The 22,965-nt window shown below is 44.7% G+C and overlaps 2 protein-coding genes across 6 annotated transcripts in view; both read right to left on the bottom strand.

The window, feature by feature from the left end:
- Nucleotides 1-12,642, bottom strand: part of ash1l (ash1 (absent, small, or homeotic)-like (Drosophila)) — a 31,653-nt gene extending 19,011 nt beyond the window's left edge. For 2 of the 4 annotated variants that reach the window (XM_030411427.1, XM_030411430.1), the window contains exons 1-4: nucleotides 12,299-12,642; nucleotides 11,166-11,262; nucleotides 7,536-8,338; nucleotides 2,314-6,724 (exon numbers count right to left, since the gene is read on the bottom strand). In XM_030411427.1, coding sequence (XP_030267287.1) covers nucleotides 2,314-6,724; nucleotides 7,536-8,144 — 5,020 coding nt within the window. In that variant the 5' untranslated portion in view covers nucleotides 8,145-8,338; nucleotides 11,166-11,262; nucleotides 12,299-12,642. The other 2 variants (XM_030411428.1, XM_030411429.1) reach the window with 2 other exon arrangements.
- Nucleotides 12,643-15,118: 2,476 nt separating this feature from the next.
- Nucleotides 15,119-22,852, bottom strand: rnf115b (ring finger protein 115b). 2 transcript variants are annotated; one of them, XM_030412403.1, is made up of 9 exons: nucleotides 22,488-22,852; nucleotides 19,962-20,020; nucleotides 19,817-19,877; nucleotides 19,538-19,722; nucleotides 18,199-18,267; nucleotides 18,007-18,085; nucleotides 17,669-17,762; nucleotides 15,922-16,037; nucleotides 15,119-15,700 (listed from the first exon to the last, which is right to left on the bottom strand). In XM_030412403.1, exons 1-9 carry the CDS (start codon nucleotides 22,608-22,610, stop codon nucleotides 15,578-15,580), a joined length of 909 nt encoding a protein of 302 aa, XP_030268263.1. In that variant the 5' UTR covers nucleotides 22,611-22,852; the 3' UTR covers nucleotides 15,119-15,577. The 2 variants fall into 2 exon arrangements, with proteins under 2 accessions (XP_030268263.1, XP_030268262.1); XM_030412402.1 differs by having other exon boundaries at nucleotides 19,511-19,722; nucleotides 22,488-22,849.
- Nucleotides 22,853-22,965: the final 113 nt, after the last annotated feature.

The following is a 22,965-nucleotide window of genomic DNA, read 5'->3' as shown; positions in this document are numbered from 1 at the left end:
CCACTCATTTTTTGACAGCAAATCAGTTTGAATTACTACATCAGAGAGCCTTTTCTTTCCTCATTTACATTATTCTTAAACTTGTGTTTCACCTTTGACTTCCATACTTGCCCTAAAATCCTATTCTTTAAAAAACAAAAGTCTCTGCTCGTGCCTCAAATTTCACTATCTCTTCTTTTCTGTCTTTTTCCCCTCATTAGAGTCATCCTGTGCCTCTCTCACTCCTTTCTTTGGCTTGTCTGACCTAAGAAAACCCTTCATCACTCTATATTTAAGTCCAGTGGGCCGGTGAAATAGGGTTGCCCCATATCCAGTGACCCCTACAGACTGGCCACAGTGAGAGCCCACATATGAAACCCGAGTCGCCAGGTAAGACAGGGTCAAAGTGGGACCGATTAACTAGCTTATCAGATTGGACAACAGATTTAACCATTGCCTGGTCCCAAGTAGGCATTATGTGAACATGACTTATTCAACAGCTGTTGATTGAAACAAAGAGTAATTAGCATTTTCTTTTGCGACTTGGAAATTCAGAAAATCTGACCATTTCGATAGCTTGGCCGTACAGTCCCTTTCCACACATCACTCTCTACTCTTCAGTCAGTATGCATCTACCTACTTCCATCATTCCCCACTTGTCTTGTGTGTCACTCGAGTCCCCATCCATGGCCTCCTCTACCTTCACGGTGCAGTCTGCGACCGCTGTTTGACCCCAAAGTCCTGAGCTCTAATCCAGGATTACCCTGGCATGGTTTGAAGTGCACCATGCTGCCTCAACAGAGACCCTACAGCTTCCCATCTCATGTAAAAACATGCACATAAACATTAGGTAGTATTCACATAAAAACACCCCTCCTTACCACTGTTAACACGCACAAACAAACATGTATCCTAGTCAGAAGGCATTCTGAGTCACAGGGACGAAGCAAGACCATTGCTGAGGAACTATGTCTTACATCAGCAACATTAGCTCAGCCCAGGTGCTGGGTGTACTGAAGCATAGGACGAGGAATTGCATTGTGGGCTTTTGAGGGAAATGTATACTAAATATAGCATGTTAACAAAACACTCCACCCCTCTAGCTCCAGCAGGAATGCTATATCAACCTTGGCCAACTGCGGCCATCCACACTCACAGAGGAGCTAGTTTAAGTCACTACATATCCTTTTTTTGCCAAGCCCGTAACCACTAGTAAGAACTACCAAATGTCAGACGATGAACAAAAACAGGACGTCACTGTGTCTTTCAAAGAGCCTTTTTTGACTAAAACAACCCAGCCAACACAATTTGGTATTTTCTTAGTATGGCTAAGGAGAGTGGAGAAAGGTACAGAGAGAGAACAGATTATTTCCCAGGGTTGTTTGATCTAAACAAAGCTAAGATGTGGTTGGCACTATGAGCACTATGAAGGATTTTTCACTGAGCAGAGATCAAGCAAGATTTGTCTCCTTGCTTTGCCATATGTCAGTGTCTGACATGGTTAGTGCCCAAATGTATAGTCCTGGCATCAGTGCTGGATCTAACTGATTGCTCACTGTGCCAAATTCACCATGGTTGTTCGAGGCCATAAGTCTCATCAGACATCCGTCAAACATATTCAGTCACTGTATTCTTGGAACAACTGCATCAGAACTATTTTTGGAAAATTAATTTGGTGCACAATTGACTCCTATAACCTTTGACAATAGGTCAAAAGATTGTATGTGCTGAATAGCTCATCAAACACAAAAGCTTGTAGTGCTCCATGAATGATATAGGATTCAATTCAGTGAATGTAGGGCTGCACAATAATGTAAACAAAAATTATATGGGATTATTTTTAGATTTACTGTGAATGTGATATCATTCTGCAAATTACGATTTAATGCTGAACAATTCTTATTTTCACTGAAAAAATTATTAAAATCATGATGATGTGACATTTGCTCTGGTCTGTACCAAACCAAAATGATTTCTTCTATCTGGAAAATATGACTTGAGTCCAGGGTAAGATAATGCTGCTTTGTCACACATTTTACCACATTAAAAAAACTGCAGCTACTGCATTTTGGATATTGCACTAGGTCGTTTTGGGATTTTGATAATATTTCGATTAATTGTGCAGGCCTAAGGGAATGGAATATCCGAGGAACAAATAAATGCAAATTGCTCCCTGTTGCTATCATAACTGGTTACACAGCTACACAGTCTTCTCTTTATTTTAAATGAGCTACACAGATTCTGTTACAACCTGCACATCAGTTTATCAGTTGATGATATGCCGTAGGCAGCCCATTCATAAAGAAACATTTAACACTACTGAATTAGACTTACCTAACTCTCTCCTTTCTGCTGATGTTGAGCGGTCCTTCCTCATAGGTCGGTCCATGCGGGAGAAGCTGGGACTCTCTGTGACTACATCAGTCTTTCTGCTCCTGCTCCCCTTCAGTGTAGTGCGGGTGAGAGCAGAGGCAAACAAATTTGTAAGGTTTGGAGAATCGTGGGCTCCAGGCTCTACATCCTCTGTGGGGGTGAGAGGCTCCTCATCCTCACTGTCCGAGCAGCCTGCTGGATCTTCAGCCCGTCCATCTGAGAAGGGACCCTGGCCAGGTGCCACATGACTCCGTGAAAGCTTAGAGTAGTCTGCCTTAGAGCTGCCCATCCTGAACCAGGACTCTACTGGGTGGTGGCCTTTTGAGGTGCTACCCAGTGCAAGCCTGGAGGGGCCTAGACAGGACATGGTGCTCTCTTTGCGCTTGTACCTCTCTGCAGATGAGGATGAAGAAGAAGAAGGGGAGTTGGCAGAAGTGGCAGCTTGCTTGCTGGCACCGATGCTGGAGGTGTCTCGTCCAAAGCGGCATCGTTGTAAAGACTCTGCCATCCCTAAACTGCCAACTCTCTCTCCTTTCCCTGATGCTCCTCCATCAGAAATCCCTGCACTAGCCCGGCTTTCTGATCCTCCTCTTGCAGCTTCCTCCCTGTCCTCCTCAGCACAGCGCTCTCTGTGTTTGTGTCTGTGTTTGTGTTTGTGATGCCAGTTGAAGGAGAGCTCAGAAGACATGGGGGGGTACAGGACAGGGGACCTCCCTCCTCCCAGGTACTCCTGCCTAAGCAGCTTATGTTTTTTCTTGTGAAATTTAGAGGGGTTCAGCAGGAGATGTGAAGGGTGATGGTGATGCATGTAAGATGTGGGGGGAGGAGGGGGGAAAGACGGTGAGTGGTGAGAGTGGTGGGATGGAGCTGTGTGGGGTGACTGGTGATGTGGGTGGGGATACAGAGCGCTAGCTGGAGGATAGCCTCTGTAATAGCCCAACCCCAGGGGCCCAGAGGAGTAGGGAACGCTGTAGGAGGGGTGGTAGAAGCCTCCACTGGAGAGCGGAAATCCAAGCCCGGGTACAAAGGGAACCTCAGACATGGACTCTCTCAGTTTGGGAGGTCGGCCACGTTTCTTCTTCATGTCTGGTTTACGAACATAGTGCAATGGATCACAGGAGTACGCCGGATGGGAGTAGTAGCTGCCAAAGTTAACCCTGAAGATTGTAGGCAGGAGGTCCCTGTGGACATAATGATGTGGAGGAGGGCCAGCTGTGCCACCTATGCCAGCACTAGCCCTGCTTCCCACTCCTGGCACTCTACTTGTTCCCGCTGCTATGCCTATTCCGCTGCCGAGCCGGTGCCCTGTTGTACGGTGTGCTATCCGTATTTCACTCAATCTCACAACTATCTCATCCAACTCAGCCAGAAAGTCTGGGTCATGCCGCCGAGAGCGCAGCTGCAAGTACTTCTTCTTGCGTTTCCTTTTCTGTCTCTTTAGCTTATCATAGCCAGGGCAACCATGGCTGCGGCGTTTACACTTGTGCTTGTGTTTCTCCTTGTGTCCCAATAAGGAGGAGGCGGGAGCTGCTGGGTGGGGTCTCCTGGGATCAGGAGATGACCTTGCACCGTGAGGTGATGGAGAGGGAGAAGGATGTTCCATAAGCACAGCGGAGTGACGCCGCCTGCCTCTGGAATTGAGGCCCACCCCCGGACCCATTGCTGAACCGATGACCCCTGGCATTAATAATCCACTGCTCATCCCAGGTGGCAACCCAATACCACTCAAGCCACCCGCCCCCCCAGCTTTCTCACCACGATCTGAGGTGCTGTTATTATCTGTTCCTATGCCACTGTCACTGGGCACTGTCTCCTCACTGTGTGACTCACTGACTGGTGAAGGAGTGGCTTCTTTTAGCTCACTAAGAGGGGCAGGGGAGGTAGGATGGAGCGGCCTGGGAGGGGAAAGCTTATGGTAATGGTAGTGCTGCCTGTAATGATGGTGGTGGTGATGGTATCCACGACAAGATGACTTTTTCTGGGAGGCTGCTGTGCCCATAGATGAAGTTGAGCCCAGTCCTGGGTTGCGAGGATTAGGGGCCGAAAAGGTTGGGGGAGGAAAGGAGAAAGTGTTGTGGCTATGATGGGGATTAGAATAGTGTGAGTGACTCGCAAAGTGCACAGAGCCTGGCTCAACAAAGCTGGCATCACTGATGGGACTGTGACCTCCACTAGACTGTGAGAGGGAAGGGGAAGGAAATACCTCAGAAGAGGAGAGCTGGTGCTGTTGCTGAGATTGTGATTGATGGTGATGGAGAGGGGAAGTGGTGTTTGGGGATAGGAAGGGTTCTGGTGGCGGTGTACCTGTGGCATTACTCACTGCTTTTGGTTTACGGCCTCTCCTCTTACCCATGTATATTGTGCCCTTTTTACTGACATTGATTTGTGGCCCTAGTTTTCCCCCAAAAGAAGCAGCCAGGGAGGACAGTGACTGGGTTGCAGCTTCCACAGACCCAACTACTCCACTGGTCGCGCCTTTAGGGGGTTCTTCCTGTCTTGGGCCTAACAAGATTTGACTGAGAATACGCTTTCGTTTCATACTTTTCATCTTATTGATCTTGCCAATTATAGTTTTCATTATTAGCTGCCCATTTCCTTTGTTGCGGAACCGTTTGTCTCCCATGTCCCCTGACTCTGGAGCCAACGTGGGAGGCTGACCCTCTTGGGGCAAAGTAGGAGGAAGGCGCTTGGGACGTCCACGTTTTCTAGGCATAGGTTTAGGGGGGTTCAGGTCCACCTCTGGGTGAAGAACAGGGGGGTCCTGCTCTTCTTTGGACTTCATTAAAGATGAAAAGACCTTGGAGGGGGCCAGCTTGTTAGGAAGGCACCCACGGGCTGGGGCGTCAAGCGTTGGCATTTTAGTCTTCGGCCTCCCCCTTTTCTTAGGCTGAGGTGGGAAGAGCTGTGACCCTGGACCTTGTGGCACAGGATTTGGTTTTACCTTATTTGGGTTGGGGGGCCTCCCCACGGGTCTCTTTACCGGAGGTGATGGTATATCCAAGCTTGAAGATAAAGGCAAGGTGGTTTTGCTCTGATCAAAGGGACTGTCCTGGCCTGCTCTGTGACCCTGCACCTTGTTCATAACACGGGACCAGCGTGGTTTCCTTCCTCTGCGTTTTTTAAGGGGTTTGCTGTCCTGCTCTGCTGGAGAGTCTCCAGATGAATCAGGAGAATCATCTCTAAGAGGCGTTTGTGGGCCTTCTTCCCCATCCAGCTCCGATGACGAAGGTGCCCTTTGTCTTACAGGCTCAGGGGGACTGCAAGTCCGACCCAGTCGGCTACTATCCCTATTGGGACTGCGCTTACTTGGACTTGAGCTTTTACCCCTCTCAACTCGCAGTGACTGATGACCAGCCCCCTTGTCTTTCCCTTCTGGCTTTCCTGTTCCTGTTGGAGGGCACTTGGTTAAGTCTCGGGGTCTGTCCCTGTCCTGCCCCATCTCAATTGCACTGCTTTCCTCTGCCAAGGCAGGACTCTCTTGTGCATGGTGCCCTTGTGAGGGTGCAGGGGAGCCCAGGTGACTCACTGCACTCACTGTCCTCTGCTCAGCTGAGTTGGTGGAAGAGGATGAAATGGGACAAGCTGGTGAAGAGGTGGTATGGGATGAACAGTGAGCTGGACGTGACTGTGGTTTAGAAATGCTACTATTGTCGCTGTTGCTGTCCTTTGACATGGCTGATAGGCGGTTATTACCATAGGTGAGTGCTGGGCTGCTGCTGCGACTACTGCTGTTGCTGTTGCTGCTGATATTGTTGCTGCTGTTGCTACTAGCTTTCCCAGACCCTTCCATGTCCTCCTTCCTCAGTGGTATTAGGCTGGGTGAATTTTCCATAACATTGTCTTTGTTTCTCGAACCATAGGGACGACCAGGCGGTCTTGATACAGGAGGTGGCGGTGAAAGGTGTACCATTCGAGAATATGTGTTCCTATTGGCCATAGCCCTGTCTCGTTGCTTGGCTGTGGGGGCCATAAATCCCGAGCTTGGGAGAGGAGGACCAGGGTCAGTCTTTGCAGGTTTGGCTGGTTTAGGGGTCTTTGATGGTGGGCAAGTTGCTATGAGTTGAGCCAATTTCTCAGTGACTGTGGGTGCTCCCCAATTTTGAGCACCCTTGTCCTTGTCTTTTTGACTTTCAGTGCTGTAGGTGTATAGAGCAGGTTTAACTCCTTCAAAGCTGGATTCTTTTGATGCAGGTAGTGGTGGAGGAGGTGATGATGTCCGGGGGTTGGGTTGTGGAGTTGGTGTTTTCTTCCCAGAGGGATGCGTTTTGCTGTCTGGTGGAGGGCGGTGAAGGTTAAGGGGTCTCTCAGATGTGGTGGTGGCTGCTTTTGTGTCTGACTTTGCATCAGACCTGCAGTCCATCTTTGGTGAACCCTGCAATAAAAAATCAAAGAATTAATGAGAACGTACAGGTGGTAATGGAAGGGTAATTTTTACAATCAAGATATACAGCGTCCAATTTTTTAATTACGCTAATGTACACAACACTTGATGAACTTTTCAAGTAAGTCATATGCTGATATAACACATTTGAGAGGAATGTGAAAAAATAAGGAGAAGCAACGACGGTAATGTCACTGAACCTAATTCATCTGGCCAGAGGCAGCTCCAGCTAAATGTACAAACTATCAATCAGAAATTGGTTTCTATAACTCCTTTAAAATTTCAACTCATTGATAGGATTTTTTGTCTGCTTCTGCTTCCCAGGAATGCCCATGGGGGAAGTTGCACTCAACTCAATAACACTTATCGGGGTCAGATTGGGGACAGAGAGCGAGAGCTAGACAGAGGGGTCATGCAGGGGAGGGGGGTGGTGAGGACATGGCCAGGCAGAAACAGATGATAGACGACACAGACGGAGGGAGGTTGAAGGGGGCGGTGCATGATGAATAGAGATGGGCCAGCATAAAGCACAAAGAAAACTAAAGGACAATTTATGCTCTGCTCTTTATCTTTGCAATAACATGGTGATTACTAGGCTAACCTTATCATAGCCTACTGCATTACTGATGACTGACTGATAACATTTTAAGGAAGGGTTAGGTAAGGTAAGGTAAACATACATAAGTACATACACTGAAAAGATGTTATATATTGGTGAACATGCTCGCTATCAATACTGCATGTTCATGTTAAGCAGAGTGGGAATCAAAATGCCTGAATTGACTATGTTCTCCTATCTTACCCTTTTTGCTGGAGCACTCCCATTGACCTGGGACGGTGACAGGGTAGTAGTGCTGGCGGGAGGAGGAGCCGGAGGAGGTGGTGTGGGAGCTTTAGCAGAGGGTGTAGATGAAGATGATGTGGCTGGTCTGTTGACACTGGGACTCTTCTCTCTCTCCTTTTCCCTGCCTTGCGAAGGACTCTGGTTCTTACTGCCTGACCCATCACTTGTAGCCCCTGCACGGTTTCCACGAGCGCCCCCACCTCCACGGCCTGTGTGCCTCACAGTTGCCCTGAAGGCTGGTCGGCACACATAATTCTCCAAGATCTTGGGGGGCTTCTTCATGCGTTTAGCTTGAAGGCCAATCTTAAGTTTGACGTTGCCCTCGGACAGGCTGCTCTCTTTGATGGAGAAATGGGACTGGTCACCGCCGGCACCACCTGGCCCACTTGCTCCCGCCCCTCCTGTTCCAGCAGAGGCAGTGGCAGCTCCCTCTTTCTCTCTGTCTCTCTTCTTGTCCTCCTCTTCTTCTTTCTTTCCACCCCCTCCCTCCTTCTCTCGCTCCCCTGTAGGGGCACCTGAGAGAAGAGGGGGTGGAGTTGCAGTCCCCCCCTGAGTCTTCTGATCCATCAGAACTTAAGGGTGTGTGCAGATGTACTAAGGAAGGGATATAGTGGATACCAGGAAGAGTTCTTGTTAGGGGATGGGATAGGGGCGAAGGGGGAAAGGGGGGAGGGGGATAACGGTGAGGGTGAAGCTCCCCTTGTTTTTAGGTGGCTTCTATCCCTTCCTCGGCTGTCCAGCCCTCTTTCTCCGTCCTTCAACTGTAGGAGTAAAGACAAATAGGGCAGGGAGAGAGGGGGGGGGGGTTTGACATTAGTCACTGCAAGCACAGAACATCAACCAAACATTGACAGTTTTAAACAGTACCCTGCAACTAAGTATAAAAATGTCTTTTAATGAATGATAGTGGATAGCAGATGGAGGGCAACCATTTTTATCAGCTATTTGGTTAGAGGCTGTCCTTCATCCTGTCTGGGTGACTTTTTATGGCTTGTTCGTCCTCACGGCTAATAACAATGTGTGACCTATTTACACAGCCGAAACTACCTGAGAAATTTTACCTCAGGCTCAAGGACTCTGGATTGTCCACCTGAGAACCACAAAGCCCTCAAAGTCCAGAATCAATAGTTAATCCCCCAGTGTTGTCACATCCTTCCGAGGTGTTACACGATAAGATGCTAAATGAGCAATCCCTTAAGTTGCCTCATTAGCTGCAGTGAAAACGGGTGCCTGTGATACAGCTCACACCCTACGTTAGCACAGCAGCAGCAGAGAGCAGCATGTTTCTTAATTGTGTTCCTTAGAGGGCAGCCCAATTCAATGAAGTTGTCTACAGCTCCCCGTGGCCACTGAGTGATTTAATGCGGATTCGCCCCCAAGCAGGTGCTTTCTCTGGGTGAAGTCATTTGGAGGCAATTCAGAACTGTGACCTCAGCACATCGAGCCCTCCGGGACTAGACAGAGGATCCGGCCGCCTTTCCCAGCCTTCTCCAGCAGCAAGTGAGGGTGAGTGATAGAGCGTCAACGTGCCGGCGGTTTCTCTGCGGCCTACATTAGCTGAGAGCACTAAAAGAGCCACTTAATGGAGCCTCAGGAAAGTCATACAAGTCGTCACATCAGTAAAGTGTCACAGTATGAGAAAAAAAAAGAATCTGCCCTACACGGAGTCCTAGACTGTGTTTGTTTTGGATTATGACTGTGGAAAACAGTAGTAGAGATTTTTTTGTTGAACCACACAGTAAACGCAGCCGATTTTTGGAGTCTGGCCTGTAGTTCCCCCACGCCCTCTTTTCTGTGTTTACTTCAATTACTCACTCCATTTCGCCTCTAAAACTGCAGACTCCCCCTCGCTACACATACCACACTCAAATCACACCTCCCTCCTTTCTTTAACACTCCATCAATCTCTGTGTTCTTTCACCGTTTTCTTTATGCTTTTCCATCCTCTTCCTGACTCGATTTCGCAAACTTGGAAAGCAGTAGTAACAGCACACACAAACTAAAGTCACTGTGTTCTTACTTAAATCAAAAACACATTGCAACCCCCGCCCCAACTCCGTTCCCCATGTCCTTCTCTCACAGAGTGACAAATGCTCTCCTTCATTCTTTTATACTAAACATTCACAGGGATACAAGCTGCTTCCGCTGCTTGACAGCAGCTTTGCCAAAAATAAGTCAGTGTAGTACCTCACTCTGTGAGAGGCTACTGACAAAAAGTCTAGAGAAGAGCCTGCCAGAGAGTCAAAACATTCTTCTCACCTCTAAGCCAGGTAATTTACTGGCACTTGTTCTCCTGTAAAGGAGCAAAATCGCTTTCTAAAGTGTGACTGATATGCCTCAACATGAAAGTGGATCATTTTTATGTTCGGCATCTAGGTACTTTTGGATTTACAAAGCGGAAATCATTTTTGTTTCTTACACTCATACAGCAAAACAGAAGAATAAAAGTACTACTGGTTTAGACGACAGATATCAGTCATGCCTGTCTGCTTCTACTTTCAGAGCAATAACCAGGAGTTAACACAGAAATAAACGGCAAACTAAACAAGAACAAATGCCAGATATTTAAACGAAAAACAGAGAATCAATAATCAATATCAGGCCAGCAACCTAAGAAATGGCAGAGCAGGCAGGAACGTAGTAAACAACTTCCCGCGCCCCCTCCCACTTCTTTCTCCTTACTCCCTCCCTCCTTTCACTCCCTCCTCACTTTTGCACACGTTGTTCATAACTGCTGATTTCCCTCTGGCCATGGCAATAGTATCCAACCCGCCCACCCCCCACATCACTCACATGAGGGCTGGCGTCTGCCCTCAGAGCGCCGTGTCATTTCCACGGCTTTTACTCCATCGGTATTAGTACAGAGCCGTGCTCGGGAGGGGATAGCTGCCAAATTCCTTTACTACTACGATTAGTTTATATCATCTAACAAGGGGAAGGGATCAAACACGGTTGAAACACAAGAAAAGAGGCGGCTGCAATGTTTAAACCTCGGGGACAAACAGATCATTCGGACCGGAATGACAGGTGTCAAACGTCCTCAGTGCGTAGCAGCACAGGGGGAGTTCATTCCGTTTTATAAACTAGCTCTTATTGTGCATAACATTTGTGGCACATTTAACATTTAAATCAATTGCACGTTCCCTCGTGTTATTCAAAAAAACGTGGTGGATCAGCGCAGGACCGAACAAAAACCAAATAACGTTATCTGCTTTCGGTTTTCCTGTACAGTCAACACTGCCCCTCAGGGGAACAACTCTCTAGCCTTAATTTCACTGAAAGTGCTCATATTCAGTCAGCAAATTCATCCCCGTTAGTCATACTCATAATTACTCCCGCAATCGAAAAGGAAATCCGGCCTCAGAGGCATGCTCTTGCAGTTTGTGAAAAGGCGTAAAGGTGACACTGCAATGCACGCAGTCGAGAAATCGTTTTGCACAACATCTACACTCGTGGGTAAACATTAGAGTATTGAAACACTCAGCAATCTGACCCAGTGTCCTTACACTGCTAAGACAACAGTAGCACTAAAGAAAATCTGCAAATCGAATCAAAATGAATATTATTCACCTAATAATATTCACTCACCTCTATAAGTGTCCAGAAACGGCGTTCACATTATTTGGCTCTCTCTCCTCCCTTCGTGTGTATCAACGTGGTGGCCACATAGTGTATCTTCCAAGTGCTGAATTACCAAAACCACAAGATCAAAAAAAAAAGAAAGAAAGAAATGTCAGAATTTGGGCTTTAATGGTGTTTTAACACATGTACCGTGAGCCGAAATGATTAGCCTGTCCCCAGTATTCAAGCTACAATTGCATAACACATGTTTGTGTTGTTTTTGAAGGTGCCAAATACCTTATAACGAGGTAATAATCTCCAACAACTGAAATCCGAATCAATGCATACTGCTCTCGGCCACATACAAAAATGTGATTAACCTTGCCACCTCCAAAACACAAAGTTACGGTGGTGTAAAGCTGAGTGCCATCGTGTAGCGTTTAAGCAACCCCCCGCAAAAAAATATTTCCATAATATTTAGGATAATAACAATCAAGGCGGCAAAGTACTAAGGATGGCGTGACCACTTGGCGCTTAACATAACACATGTATCGTAGAAAGGTTTGTGTTTATTTTGTAACAAGCTAGTAGCTACCATCCGTCCAATAATAGACAGTCCCTGCTACATTTTGTATCAATGGCACTGGAAGCGGCTAACTAGCCATCTATCAGCAGCCTGTTTGAAGACGATATACGCTAATTTCGCCCGGCACAGCTTTAACTTAAACTGTATGTAGGCTGCAAATGAGTCGCATACGCCCACAGCTTTCAAACTATTTGTGTAAACCGAGTGAATGTGACACAACCGTGGACAAGTGATGCACATAATCTTACATCTCCGTCACATTCTCGTAGGCACTCGTGTTACTACATCTCAGCTACGACGGCTAACGATGCACTAGCAAGTCAGCTATACCAGAAAAATCTCCCGACGTTGCCTCAAAGACGGACGTACATTTTAAAATCGACTTAAATACACACGCAGGAAAAAAACGCTCTGAATAATAGCCCAGCGGTGTGAAATAACAAATGCAGCGCCATGTAGGTTATTAAAAAAACACTAACTGTCAACAAAATGGCGGCTGCGTTGAATCAACAGAGACCCGAAATGGATCTCCCTCTATTCCTTCTTCCCCGCTGTTAAAATCCCTTTTCCTTACAGCGACTGGTATCCGTAAAATCTCCCGCGATGCTCCAAAAATCCACTCCAACGCGCCGTTAGCTAGGCCTGGATGTGTCAGCACGGGCCTCTCTCGTTAATCGGGCCTCCATGTCTGCTCAGCCCGTATCGCTACTGTGTCAGTACAGCACGGGCATTCTCAGTCCCAGAGAGGAGGGAGGGAGGGGAGGACGGACAGAGGAGGGCGGAAGGGAGAGGAGGAGAGGAGAGGAGAGGGGTGGAAAGGAGAGCAGAGGAGAGGGAGAGCAAATGTCGGCGTACGCGGTTCCTGCGGTCCCCTGGTCATTGAGAAAAATGTCTGTTTCATTATTTTTTTCTATTTTGGGTGACCGTTGAAAGCTGTGTGTCCGGGCTGGTCGAGGGTGTGTTTACTGGTATGCAACAATCAACTGTCAGAGTGACGGTGTCTGGTCTCAGCTGCTCCCCAGTGTCAACACAACGTTACAGCATATAAACAGGAGCCATTGAGCCTATAAATAAAACATCCTGTTAGTTCTTGTTCTCCGTTAGAACTGAAATGAGTGGTCGACTAATCGATAAGCCTAAGGTCGATCGGCGTTAAATTAACAGGCAACATTTTTTTTTAATGATTGATTTATTGTAATTTATTCTGCTAAAAAATGTGCAACATGTCAAATGTGTTTGGATTTTTTTTGTTCATATTTTCTCTTGTAAAATTACTTTGTCATTAATTTTGCGAATTTATAGGCTCAGTGATAAATTGCTTTTGTTATATAGGTATATTCTACCATGTGCTGTAGTTACAATTATTGTAATTAACTATTTTTTAATGCAATAATGCATTAAACATCAGCAGTTAAAAAGTAACTGATACTTTTAGTAGCATTTGAGAAAAATACTTTGAATCTTTACTTAAGTAGTATTTCAGTAACAGTAGTTTTACTTGTAATTGAGTAATCTTACAGTAATGTAACTGCAGTCGTAGTACTTACGTAGTGTTACCAAGTACACTATTCTATTCTGTTAGGGCTGCAACTGCTTATTTTTCCCACGCCAATTTATAGGCTCAGTGATAAATTGCTTTTCTTAAATGGGTATAATCTACCGTGTGCTGTAAACACAGTAGAATAACCAGTAACCGGGGGCGCTTTTCAGCATTTTCTAGTTATCGGCATCTGTGATTTTTCTGTCTGATTGCCGATAAAATGAGCAGATTTTGTAATGTGCTACTTTGACTTTCATTCAACATCCTCTCACATAATGTCCAAGCCACAGCATTATCTGATTATTGTTGCTGACTGCACAATTTTTAGCCTATAAACACTGAATCATATACATTTAATATATCAACATCAAAAAGTGTAGTAGAGTGACAGTATAAAGTAGCAGAAAATGGAAATACTCATGTAAAGTAGCTCAAAACAGTACTTGGGCTAAAAATGAATATCGGTCCCAAATATCGGTTTTCAGCCTCCTTGATTTCTAATTATCAGCATCATAATCAGTTCTGGAAAAACCATATCAGTCGACACCTCGTAACCAGTAACACTTTATGATCACCGTCATTAACAAACAGTACATTTATTATTAACCTTGATTTAATATTCCACTGTTAACAATCAAATGCTTTGTAAACCAATTGAAAATGTTTATGAGCACAAGTTGGCCTTCCAAACTATGTTTACAGATGAACTACATAGTGTTTACAAACCATTTACAAAGTATTAGCCTATCTCAGCCTGCACCTTTAATAAATAATTCCTTCATAAATGGTTTATATTGTTTCAAATCAGTGAAATAACAAGGGGTGGAAGTAACTAATTGTACTAATAATGTACTCAAATTATTGCAATTAACTAATTTCTAATGCAATAATGCATTAAACATCAGCAGTTAAAAAGTAACTGATACTTTTAGTTGCATTTGAGAAAAATACTTTGAACCTTTACTTAAGTATTATTTCAATAACAGTAGTTTTACTTATAATTGAGTAATCTTACAGAAATGTAACTGCAGTCGTAGTACTTACATAGTGTAACACCAATTACACTCTTCTATTCTGTTAGGGCTGCAACTGCTTATTTTTCTCACAGGTTATCCGAGGTGCACTGTGACACAATTTCAAGAACCCCAAAATGTCCAATTTACAATGATACAAATCAGAGAGAAGCAGCACATGCATGCATTTGAGAAGCTCGATACAAATGTTGATCACTTTTGCTTAAAGGAGAACGGTTACCGAGTGCTGTCAGGAGGAAAAATGACGTGAATTTTTTGCACAATATTGACCAGATATCAGGACTGCAGCTAAAGCGAACCTATGGGGGCAGACATCCTTAAGTTTCACTTTCGGTTATGTCTGCCCCCATAGGTTCGCTTTAGCTGCCGTTCTGATACTCGGTTAATATTGGGCCAAATGTTCTCGTTATTTTTCCTAATGACAGCACTCGGTAACCTCGATCAACAGGGATATGAGTTAAAAATGGCCGGCGTTCTCCTTTAATAACTAATGGTAAATTGATTATCACGATTGGGAGCTGTTAATGTTCGGTGATTGACTTTTTAATTGAATTACTTGTTTCAGCACTATGCTGCCAATTTTAAGTGAACATTTGTATTGTATTTCTATTTGAGATCTAAAATCTGACATCTGCTAAGCAGGTGGTACAGCACCGACCTCAGAATGCAAAAGACACACAGAAAAGCCTCAAATATGCAAAACTGCCATGTAAACCCAACTCATTATCAACCAGATTTGGTTGGCAATTCCTGCAATATGACTGCGAATATGTGCCTGGGATTCTCTCATGATTAGCGAGATGAAAGACGGTGCAGAGGGTGAGGATCACAGAGGTTAGGCTTTAATAACAGCTTCAAAATGAGAGGGGATCAATGCTGAATCAGACCCGGGTGGAAAAAGGTCCACAAAATAAAAGCCTTAATGCAAAATGTTACTTCATAACTGTGGATTCCCATCATTCTGACAACCGCTGGCAGCTCGGTGGTGATTAGTTCACGGCGTCAAAGTCAGTCATTCAAAAATATACCTCAGAAGGCAGCGCAGTGAGGACACCTCCACATCTTTTCAGCAAACTGCAGGCTCTCTATGTGTTTGTAGTGTGGTGAAGATGTTGGAGTAGAAAACATAAAGGTCCTTAAGTGAGAGCTGAAGCTGTGAATTATGACTGTGATGCATGTATTTTATTTAAAAGCAGTCGGTGTGCGAAGGCGGAAGGCCTGAGGTGAGGAGTGCGTCTCTCGAAAACAGTAAAGGAGGCAGCGTTGCTTGGCCCGTGTCTCAGCTCGCCTGCCTCTCCTGTTGCTCCATCCTGACGGAGCGGGCTTCTGGGGGCTGTGCTGTGGGCGGGAGGCTGTTGTCCACACCATCAAGGCTTTTTCTGCACACTGGGCAGGTATCGTGCTGTGACAGGGAGAGAGAAAAAAACGTACTTATCTGCAGACGAAATGTCAGAGGTATACCAGCCGAACACAGTGGTGCACTTTTTTTGCAAGAGGTTTCTGTGTTGTCGTGACAGCCCTCGATTTCAGGATGAGTGATGCACCGTTAAAACCTCCGTGACAAATCTAAGAGAGCAATTCAAACCCATCAGCCCGCTGACCACATCCACTCCCCGTCCTTACCAGCTCCAGCCAAGGCACTATACAGTCACTGTGGAAGTAATGGAGGCAGGGTAGCTTCCTGACAGATTCCCCTAATGAATACTCCTCCCTACAAACTGGACACTCCAGTCTGCAGTCTGCGGGAGAAAAAAAACAAGAAAAACAGAAAACAGGGGTATGAGTGTGTTCACGGGTAAGAGAGAGAGAGAGAGAGACAGAGAGAGAGAGTAAAAACACAGTCATAAAACGTGTAATGATTCATTACACCTCAAATGTGCGAGACAGGTCCAGGCCTTTACAGTGTGACACAGTGATGCATGTGTAATGTAGTCCTCTGGCAGTCTGTGTAGTCAACCAAGTTTAATAATACGTGAATAAAGATTTATTAGCTTTCATACGAATTTAGAATAAGTCATACTTCTGGAACCTTTTTGTTATTCAGGTTTTTTAATGGTCAATACGACATTGTTCATGTCAATGCAATCAACTGTTTTGGGGTCACCAGACGGTTTTATGTCCATGGAAACATAACTTTCTGTATCTTTACATAGCTCGATAATTAGAAGCACCGCGATAAAGCAGTAAAAAAGGCCCCAAAAACATTCAATAATGACTAATACTCCTACCTATGGTGTTCATACATGGTAATGGTACAAGAGAAGGGATGTAAAGGGGGGATACAAAATAAGGGATAGCAAGATGGAAGGGAAGGTGAGAGGGAGGAAGAAAGGCTAAGAGGAAGGAGGTACTAGAGGAAAGGAAAGATAAGAGGAAGGAGGGAGAGAAAGTTTAGTCGTGAGAAGGCAAGGACAACAGATAGGTGGACGAAGGGGAGAAAGATAGGAAGAGGCAAAGACAAACAAGAGGATGGATGGAAGCAAAATTAGGAGGAAAGGAGGCATAAGAGGGAAGATGGGAGGAGAAAAGGAAGATAAAGTTAAGTGCTGAGAAGGTAAAGACTGAATAGAAGGAGTAAAAGCACATATTCAAACAAAAAGTTATGAGGAGAGAGGGGAGGGAAAGAGAGAATGAGGACAGAAGGAGGAGAGGAAGAAAGGAAAGAGGGATACAAGAAAAAGGAGATGGAAAGAAAGGATAAGTTATGTTGTGAGAAATTAAGGTAGGATAGAAGGAGCAAAGTAAATATTCTAGGTAGGAAAGGTAAGAAAGGAAAATATAGGGAGAGTTTGAGGAGTTAAGGAAAAAACAGAGGGAGGGATCAGAAGAAGGAGAAAAGGAACAATAGAACAAGGCAAGAAATTAGTGACAAGATAAAGAAATGGATGGGAACACGAGAATGGCAGCGGTAAAATAACAACAGGAGAAGGAAACGTAAGTTGGAAAAATTTGAGGAAAGACAGGAGGAAAGCCATACAAAAGAGAGGGAAGGGAAGGAGGGAAGGAGGGGTGCAAGGAAAAGAATGATGAGGAAAGGAAAGACAGGAGGAAGGCGGAAAAGTTAGGGAATGACGGGGGGTGAGGAGGAAAGGGAAGGTGGGGCAAGAGAAAGGACAAGCAAAGGAAAATAGTGAAGAAGTACAAAAACATAGATGTGTGAAATAATGATAGGAGAAGGAAGAGGAATGATAGGACGAGGAAAAGACAGAAGACAGACGATGGAAAGAAAGGAAAGAAGGATGCAACAAAAAGTAGGAGGACGAAAGGAAGGATAAGAAAAGGAAAGAAAACAAGGAATGCAATCTCCTAGACGTATTGGGGCCAATCATGTGTTTAAATGTGCAGGTATGCCACATGGTGGGTTCGCTACCTGTCTGTTCCTCAGAGATGCAAACTCTTGGCAGGGATGTGATCATGTCTCTCTCTGCAGGGGGAGGACCCGTGCTCTCCAACTGTCCTAACAGCTACAGGTGAGGGGCAGAAGAAACAAAGTGAGTGTGGGAAAAAATGAGGGGTGGAGGCAGTAAAACAAAGGGAGCTGTAATCCGTGTCGACATAGAACGATGTGGGTGTCAAAACTGGAACAGGAGATATGAAAGTAGATTTTAAGTTTCAAAATAAAAGAAAGGTTACAAGAGAAGGGAAGCGTGAGGAAACTAACAAACGAGGCCAGAACGCTTATAAATCAATACCTCTGATATCACTGACCTCTGTGATGACAGCGTCCAGGCCTCCCTGACCCCACGCGTAATCTCCAGGGTTTGCGTACAGCTGTAGCATGCTGGATCTGAGCGGCAGACGGAAAGAGGGCGGGAGAGAGAAAGAGGGAGGGGGGCGTCAGACAAACGGCAGACGAAAACAAAAGCAAATGATGGGAATGGAAGATCAGGAATCGCTTACAGTGCAGCCGGCGCAGCACCATGGTTTCCGTTGCTGGCGAACAGGCCGGCCAAGAACTGCTGCACCATCCTTGAGAGGGGGCGAAATCAGACAGGAGAGACATCTTGCTTCAGCGTGCTTTGAAACACATACACTTTACTTTTTTTTCTTTTTTTTTTAAATTGTAAATCACCTGATGAATGCAGCTGCAACCAAACAGATTAGGAGTGTTACGCAGGGCGCTGTACAGTCTGATACTGAGACAAAAGATTCCCACGACTGCGCTTTCGAAGCAAGATAAGCAAGAATGATTCCGAGCAGCTCGTATCACATTATTACATCGGGATCATTTAGAATGAAAACCTAATGAAAATGTAATGGAAAAAACGGAATTACATCATTATCAGGTGAGGTATGAGTGGGAGAAAATCCTGTTTAAAAAGAAATAGTCAAATACGTCCCCCCTGAACACTGATTGCCAGTCTTTATATCTGTAATAGAGTTTGAGGTTGTGCTTTGGATTTCAACCCCTATTCCTCGGACTTGCACTGTAATAAGGGAGCTTTTCTCGTACAGTTTCAATGCTTTGTCCTGATAACAGCGTTGCTAAAAAGTGACGGCCATTACCTCGGCATGAGCGGAAGATAAAATGTAAAAGTGATGTGTAAAAATAGGATTACAGACTATTTGACCACTGAATGTCCTTTTAATGAACACTGGTAAATCTATTGTCTTGATGTAATGTGCTGGTTGTTTTTCAATTGGAGCTATTTAACGGCTTCATCCATAAAGGCCTATCGTTTTGTTCCCCGGCAACAATAACACTTTACACAGTGACGAAAGGGGCTCTATTTTACAATTTGTGGCAGTTTACATGCACTAATCACTTTTTTATGGCCGTATGGGAGCGGATTGTAACATGGCATAAAAATTAAACCTTCCACGTCTCTCTCGTTATCTATACAGGCCTGTGGATGATTTGTTAAAGTTCATTTATACTGGATTCTCTTTGTGAAGGACTCAAGTCAGCTTTTCCTGATGGGATTTCCTGCACGTTCTCGAGTTCTCTTCACTTTAAACTTTAATAATGTCCAAGTAGATGTAGCCGCCCACTCAACAGTTTTCATAGATATCACAAATATACTTAACAAAATACAAAAACACACTTGTTTCTGTATCTTAACTGTATGTTGGAGGTTGTTGGTCCTACATGTGTATCTTTTAATTCCTTGTATTGACCATCACAAGACATAAAAAAGGAACAAATATATGATAACTGGCATACGAAATGATTTAAACACTGTCAGAGTTTCTGTGTACCATTCCCACACACCCTTCCACTGCAGGTCTTTGCTCAGACCTGGGGGACCTCTCCTGTTCAGGCTGCGATGGAGACTCTGGCTCTCGGGCCTCGGCGGCGCCTGGCAACACCGGAGATGGACGGCTCTGACCCGCAGATACCTGCTCGCCGTCATCTGGGTCGGACTCCGAGGACGGTGGATGCGACAGCAGAGCAGAGCGCTCCATAAACAGCAGCTGCCATAGCTCAGAGAGAGACCAGAGAGGCAAAAATGTCAAACAAAGGCCACAGAGACGGAGGAGAGTTCTTAGTCCAACGCTGCTTGTTGTAAGGACATACCTCCGAGAACAAAGAGTCCGACTCTTCACTGGACGATGATGTGCTGCTGTTCTGCAGAAGACTAGACAGCAAGGTAAAAAAAATCTGTGTGAAACAGTTTTTTAGAAACCAGAAAGTAAGTTTCCTAACCAAAACTGAGCTGTACCTGGAGTCTTCTGACACCTCCTCAATGAAACCGGAGTCACACCTGGGACAGACCAAGTCCTTGAAGAGAAAAAAAACTTTATAACTATATAACTCCACCGGCCAAAAAAAATTTGGACACTCAAACATCTCATCTCATTGCAAATGAGGAGGATGAATCCAATTTTGGGACTTGACTGCAAAGAGTTGCTCTCCTTTAGCCACAAAAGCACAAACTAGGAAGCCACCTGACACAAAGTCGGTGTTCCAGTTCATCCCAGGCTGACGGATACAGCTGAGGTCAGGGCTCTTTTTTTATTCGAGAGTGACGGTTTAGATAGAGGCAGGAAAGGTGGAGAGTACGACGCCCCAGTTTCTCAAGTCAAGGGTGATGTCTTAAAGGATCACTTACACATTAAAGTGTGCTGACAGGTCTTGGGGAGTACTACTGCATGTGTGAAAAAGAAGTATAAAGCCTTTTCTGGCTCCAGAGGATGCTGCAAAGAATCTAATAAATTGCCTCCAGTTATGTCACTCAGTGGCTGGGTTGCATTGTGGGTAATGTAGGCACCATCTTTGGTGGAGTAACCCTTTAAATTTCTTGTTTTGTCAGTCCCAAACACAAATATAATCAGAGAACAGAACAAAAAAACCAGAAGAGCTCTATATCTGAGAGGCTGAAAGGGCTATTTTGGGATTACTTTGACAATTAAATATCATTAAAATAGTTGGAAATTATTGTTCTGTCACGTGACTACTCGTTGCAGCTCTTTCCACATGGACATCAGGATGTCCCAGCTCACCGTCACGTTGACAGAAAAGGACCTCTCTCTTTTACAAACAGCTGACACAAAGTTGGAAGCACAATGTTGTCTAGAATATCATTGTATGCTGCCATTGCAACATGAGTTACCTTAATTAGAAGTAAACAAAGTCACAAAAACAAAACAGCCCAATGACCATAAGTATGGACCAATGACACGTCGTCCCTTTTCTCATCTCCCCACGTTTCCTGTCCGTCTCTACGACTTCTATTGAAAAAGTATCCTTAAAAGTGCACCATGTACTTTTAAGTAAGAAATTTAAAGATGCACTGCGCAACTTTAAACAGAAAGCTCAGAGAATAACAGTTTGCAAGGGTTAATGTGAGTTTCCCACACACTTAAGAGCCATGTTTTACATTTTGCTTTCAAACATCAGAGCAAAACCAGCTTGCATTCTGAATTATGGCGAGGTGAGAAGCAAAATATCACAGTATTGCTCTTAAGTACAAGTTTTAGGCATTTTACGTGAGTATTTCCTTTTTTCTGCTACTTTGTCCTTCCACTCTACTACATTTAATTGATACATTTAGTAATGAGTCACTTTGTAGATTCAGATTATTCAGTGTATATAGGCTATTAATTGTGACGTGTTACAAATCAGGTAGTGTTGTAGGGAAAACACTGTGTGAGAGGATGCTGCATCAGAGCCAAAGAAGCACACTTTTTAAATGAGTTGAATTTATCGGCAATCCAAAAATGGTTTACATATTGGTCTACCCCTAAACCGTACAGTTCAAGAATGTGGGACTACGTAACCAAAATGTTATTAAAAAAAAGTATAGTGCACCTTTAACTTGGAAGAGAAAACCTAAATTGATTGATTTTCATGACTGAATAAACAAACAAAAGCGCAATGTGTCTTAATATTCATAATTGCAACACTGTTCCCTCTGAGGACAGCTTGTTTATTCAGTTATGGAAATATATTCATTAAATACATATTTCTGACTTCGTATTATTGCTTTTATCAATATCATAAAAGCTACTTTTTCTGTTTGGAAACTACAGAGTGCACACTTACATAATTGCACCTATTAATTTAATCCCTCTATCTGTCTTTCTCACACACACAAACAAACAAACAAACAAACATTTTGCTCCATCATATTATGGGCGCGTAATCGTGCTCTACGAAGCGACTGAACCATTAGAAGAAGAAATTAATCTCCAGCAAAGTCAGTTCAAGTGACAGTGTTTGGGTAACTGAGACTGAAGGGGCACAAAAACAAACGTGGCTGCAGCCTGAAGGCACCTATTTGCGTCTCGAACAGTCTGGAGAGCCATGTACCCAAAGTTGGTGCATGTGGTGACACCCGGCCAGCCCCCCTTATGTCTCTCGCAGGCAGTTGACAGTAGACAACTGGACAAAGTCGCCAACAGTGGTGCTTCTAAATATGGCAGCGTGAATCACCAGATTTGACTCCCTCTCTCCCTCTCTCCCTCTAATGTAAGATCTATGCGCACGCTTTACGCACACAAACATCCACCAAAGCAAACAGGGTGTCACACTCCAGGCGATCCCAGTGAGTATTATTCAAGAGCCGGCTGTTACGAATCGATCCGTTCGGTTTGCACTTTCAAAAGCGAATAAATAGCTTTCCAAAAAGAATCCGAATGCCTCCCTCCCTCTCTCTTTCCATGTGCGCCTGGATGATTCACAGAGCAGCGTGTGGAATAAAAAACAAAACAAAACAAAAAAAAACCACTCTCCAAAAGTGACTCACCGGGAGTTTGGGGTTAGTTTCACATTTACAGCAGTGACAGAAAAACCGGTGTTGTGGTGCCTCCGCAGCCTCCGCCATCTTCACGGTGAGAGCGCAGCGCCTGACGTCGCAACGGCAGCCCATAAAAGTCTCCGAGCAGTCCTGGAGGGTCAGACCGGCTGCAGATGGCACAGTCAAGTCATTAATCAGCAGGCAGCGCACTCCTGACTGTTTTTGTTTGTTTGTTGTTGTTGTTGTTTTTTAAATGCAAGCAAATATAAAAAGATTTTTAAGAGGGGTTTCATGATCAACAATTAAGATAAAAAAGAAATCAAGTTTGAGTAGCGTTATGGCTTTATGATCTGACTCGTCTCGGCCAGTCCCCCCAAAAGAAAAAAAAAAAAGAAAAAAAGAAGAGAGCTCAAAAAGCAACAAGTTGTCAGAGTGACATCACGGCTGCAGTTTCCTTCCAGTGTGTTGGGTGTCGCCAGAGAATTTT

The sequence above is a fragment of the Sparus aurata genome, chromosome 3, assembly GCF_900880675.1.
Source record: "Sparus aurata chromosome 3, fSpaAur1.1, whole genome shotgun sequence".
Lineage (NCBI taxonomy): Eukaryota > Metazoa > Chordata > Actinopteri > Spariformes > Sparidae > Sparus > Sparus aurata.
The sequence above is the reverse complement of the archived record's forward strand: the minus strand, read 5'-3'. Positions and strand labels throughout refer to the sequence as shown.

What these genes read in the sequence shown, in the direction of transcription:
- rnf115b (XM_030412402.1), bottom strand. Translation starts at nt 22,610, where the DNA reads ATGGGCTGCCGTTGCGACGTCAGGCGCTGCGCTCTCACCGTGAAGATG. An exon ending in CAAAGACCTGCAGTGGAAGG is followed by an intron (nt 18,268 to 19,510) that starts GTGTGTGGGAAT and finishes CCCCCTCTCAAG; the next exon opens with GATGGTGCAGCAGTTCTTGG. An exon ending in GGTGCTGCGCCGGCTGCACT is followed by an intron (nt 18,086 to 18,198) that starts GTAAGCGATTCC and finishes TCTGCCGCTCAG; the next exon opens with ATCCAGCATGCTACAGCTGT.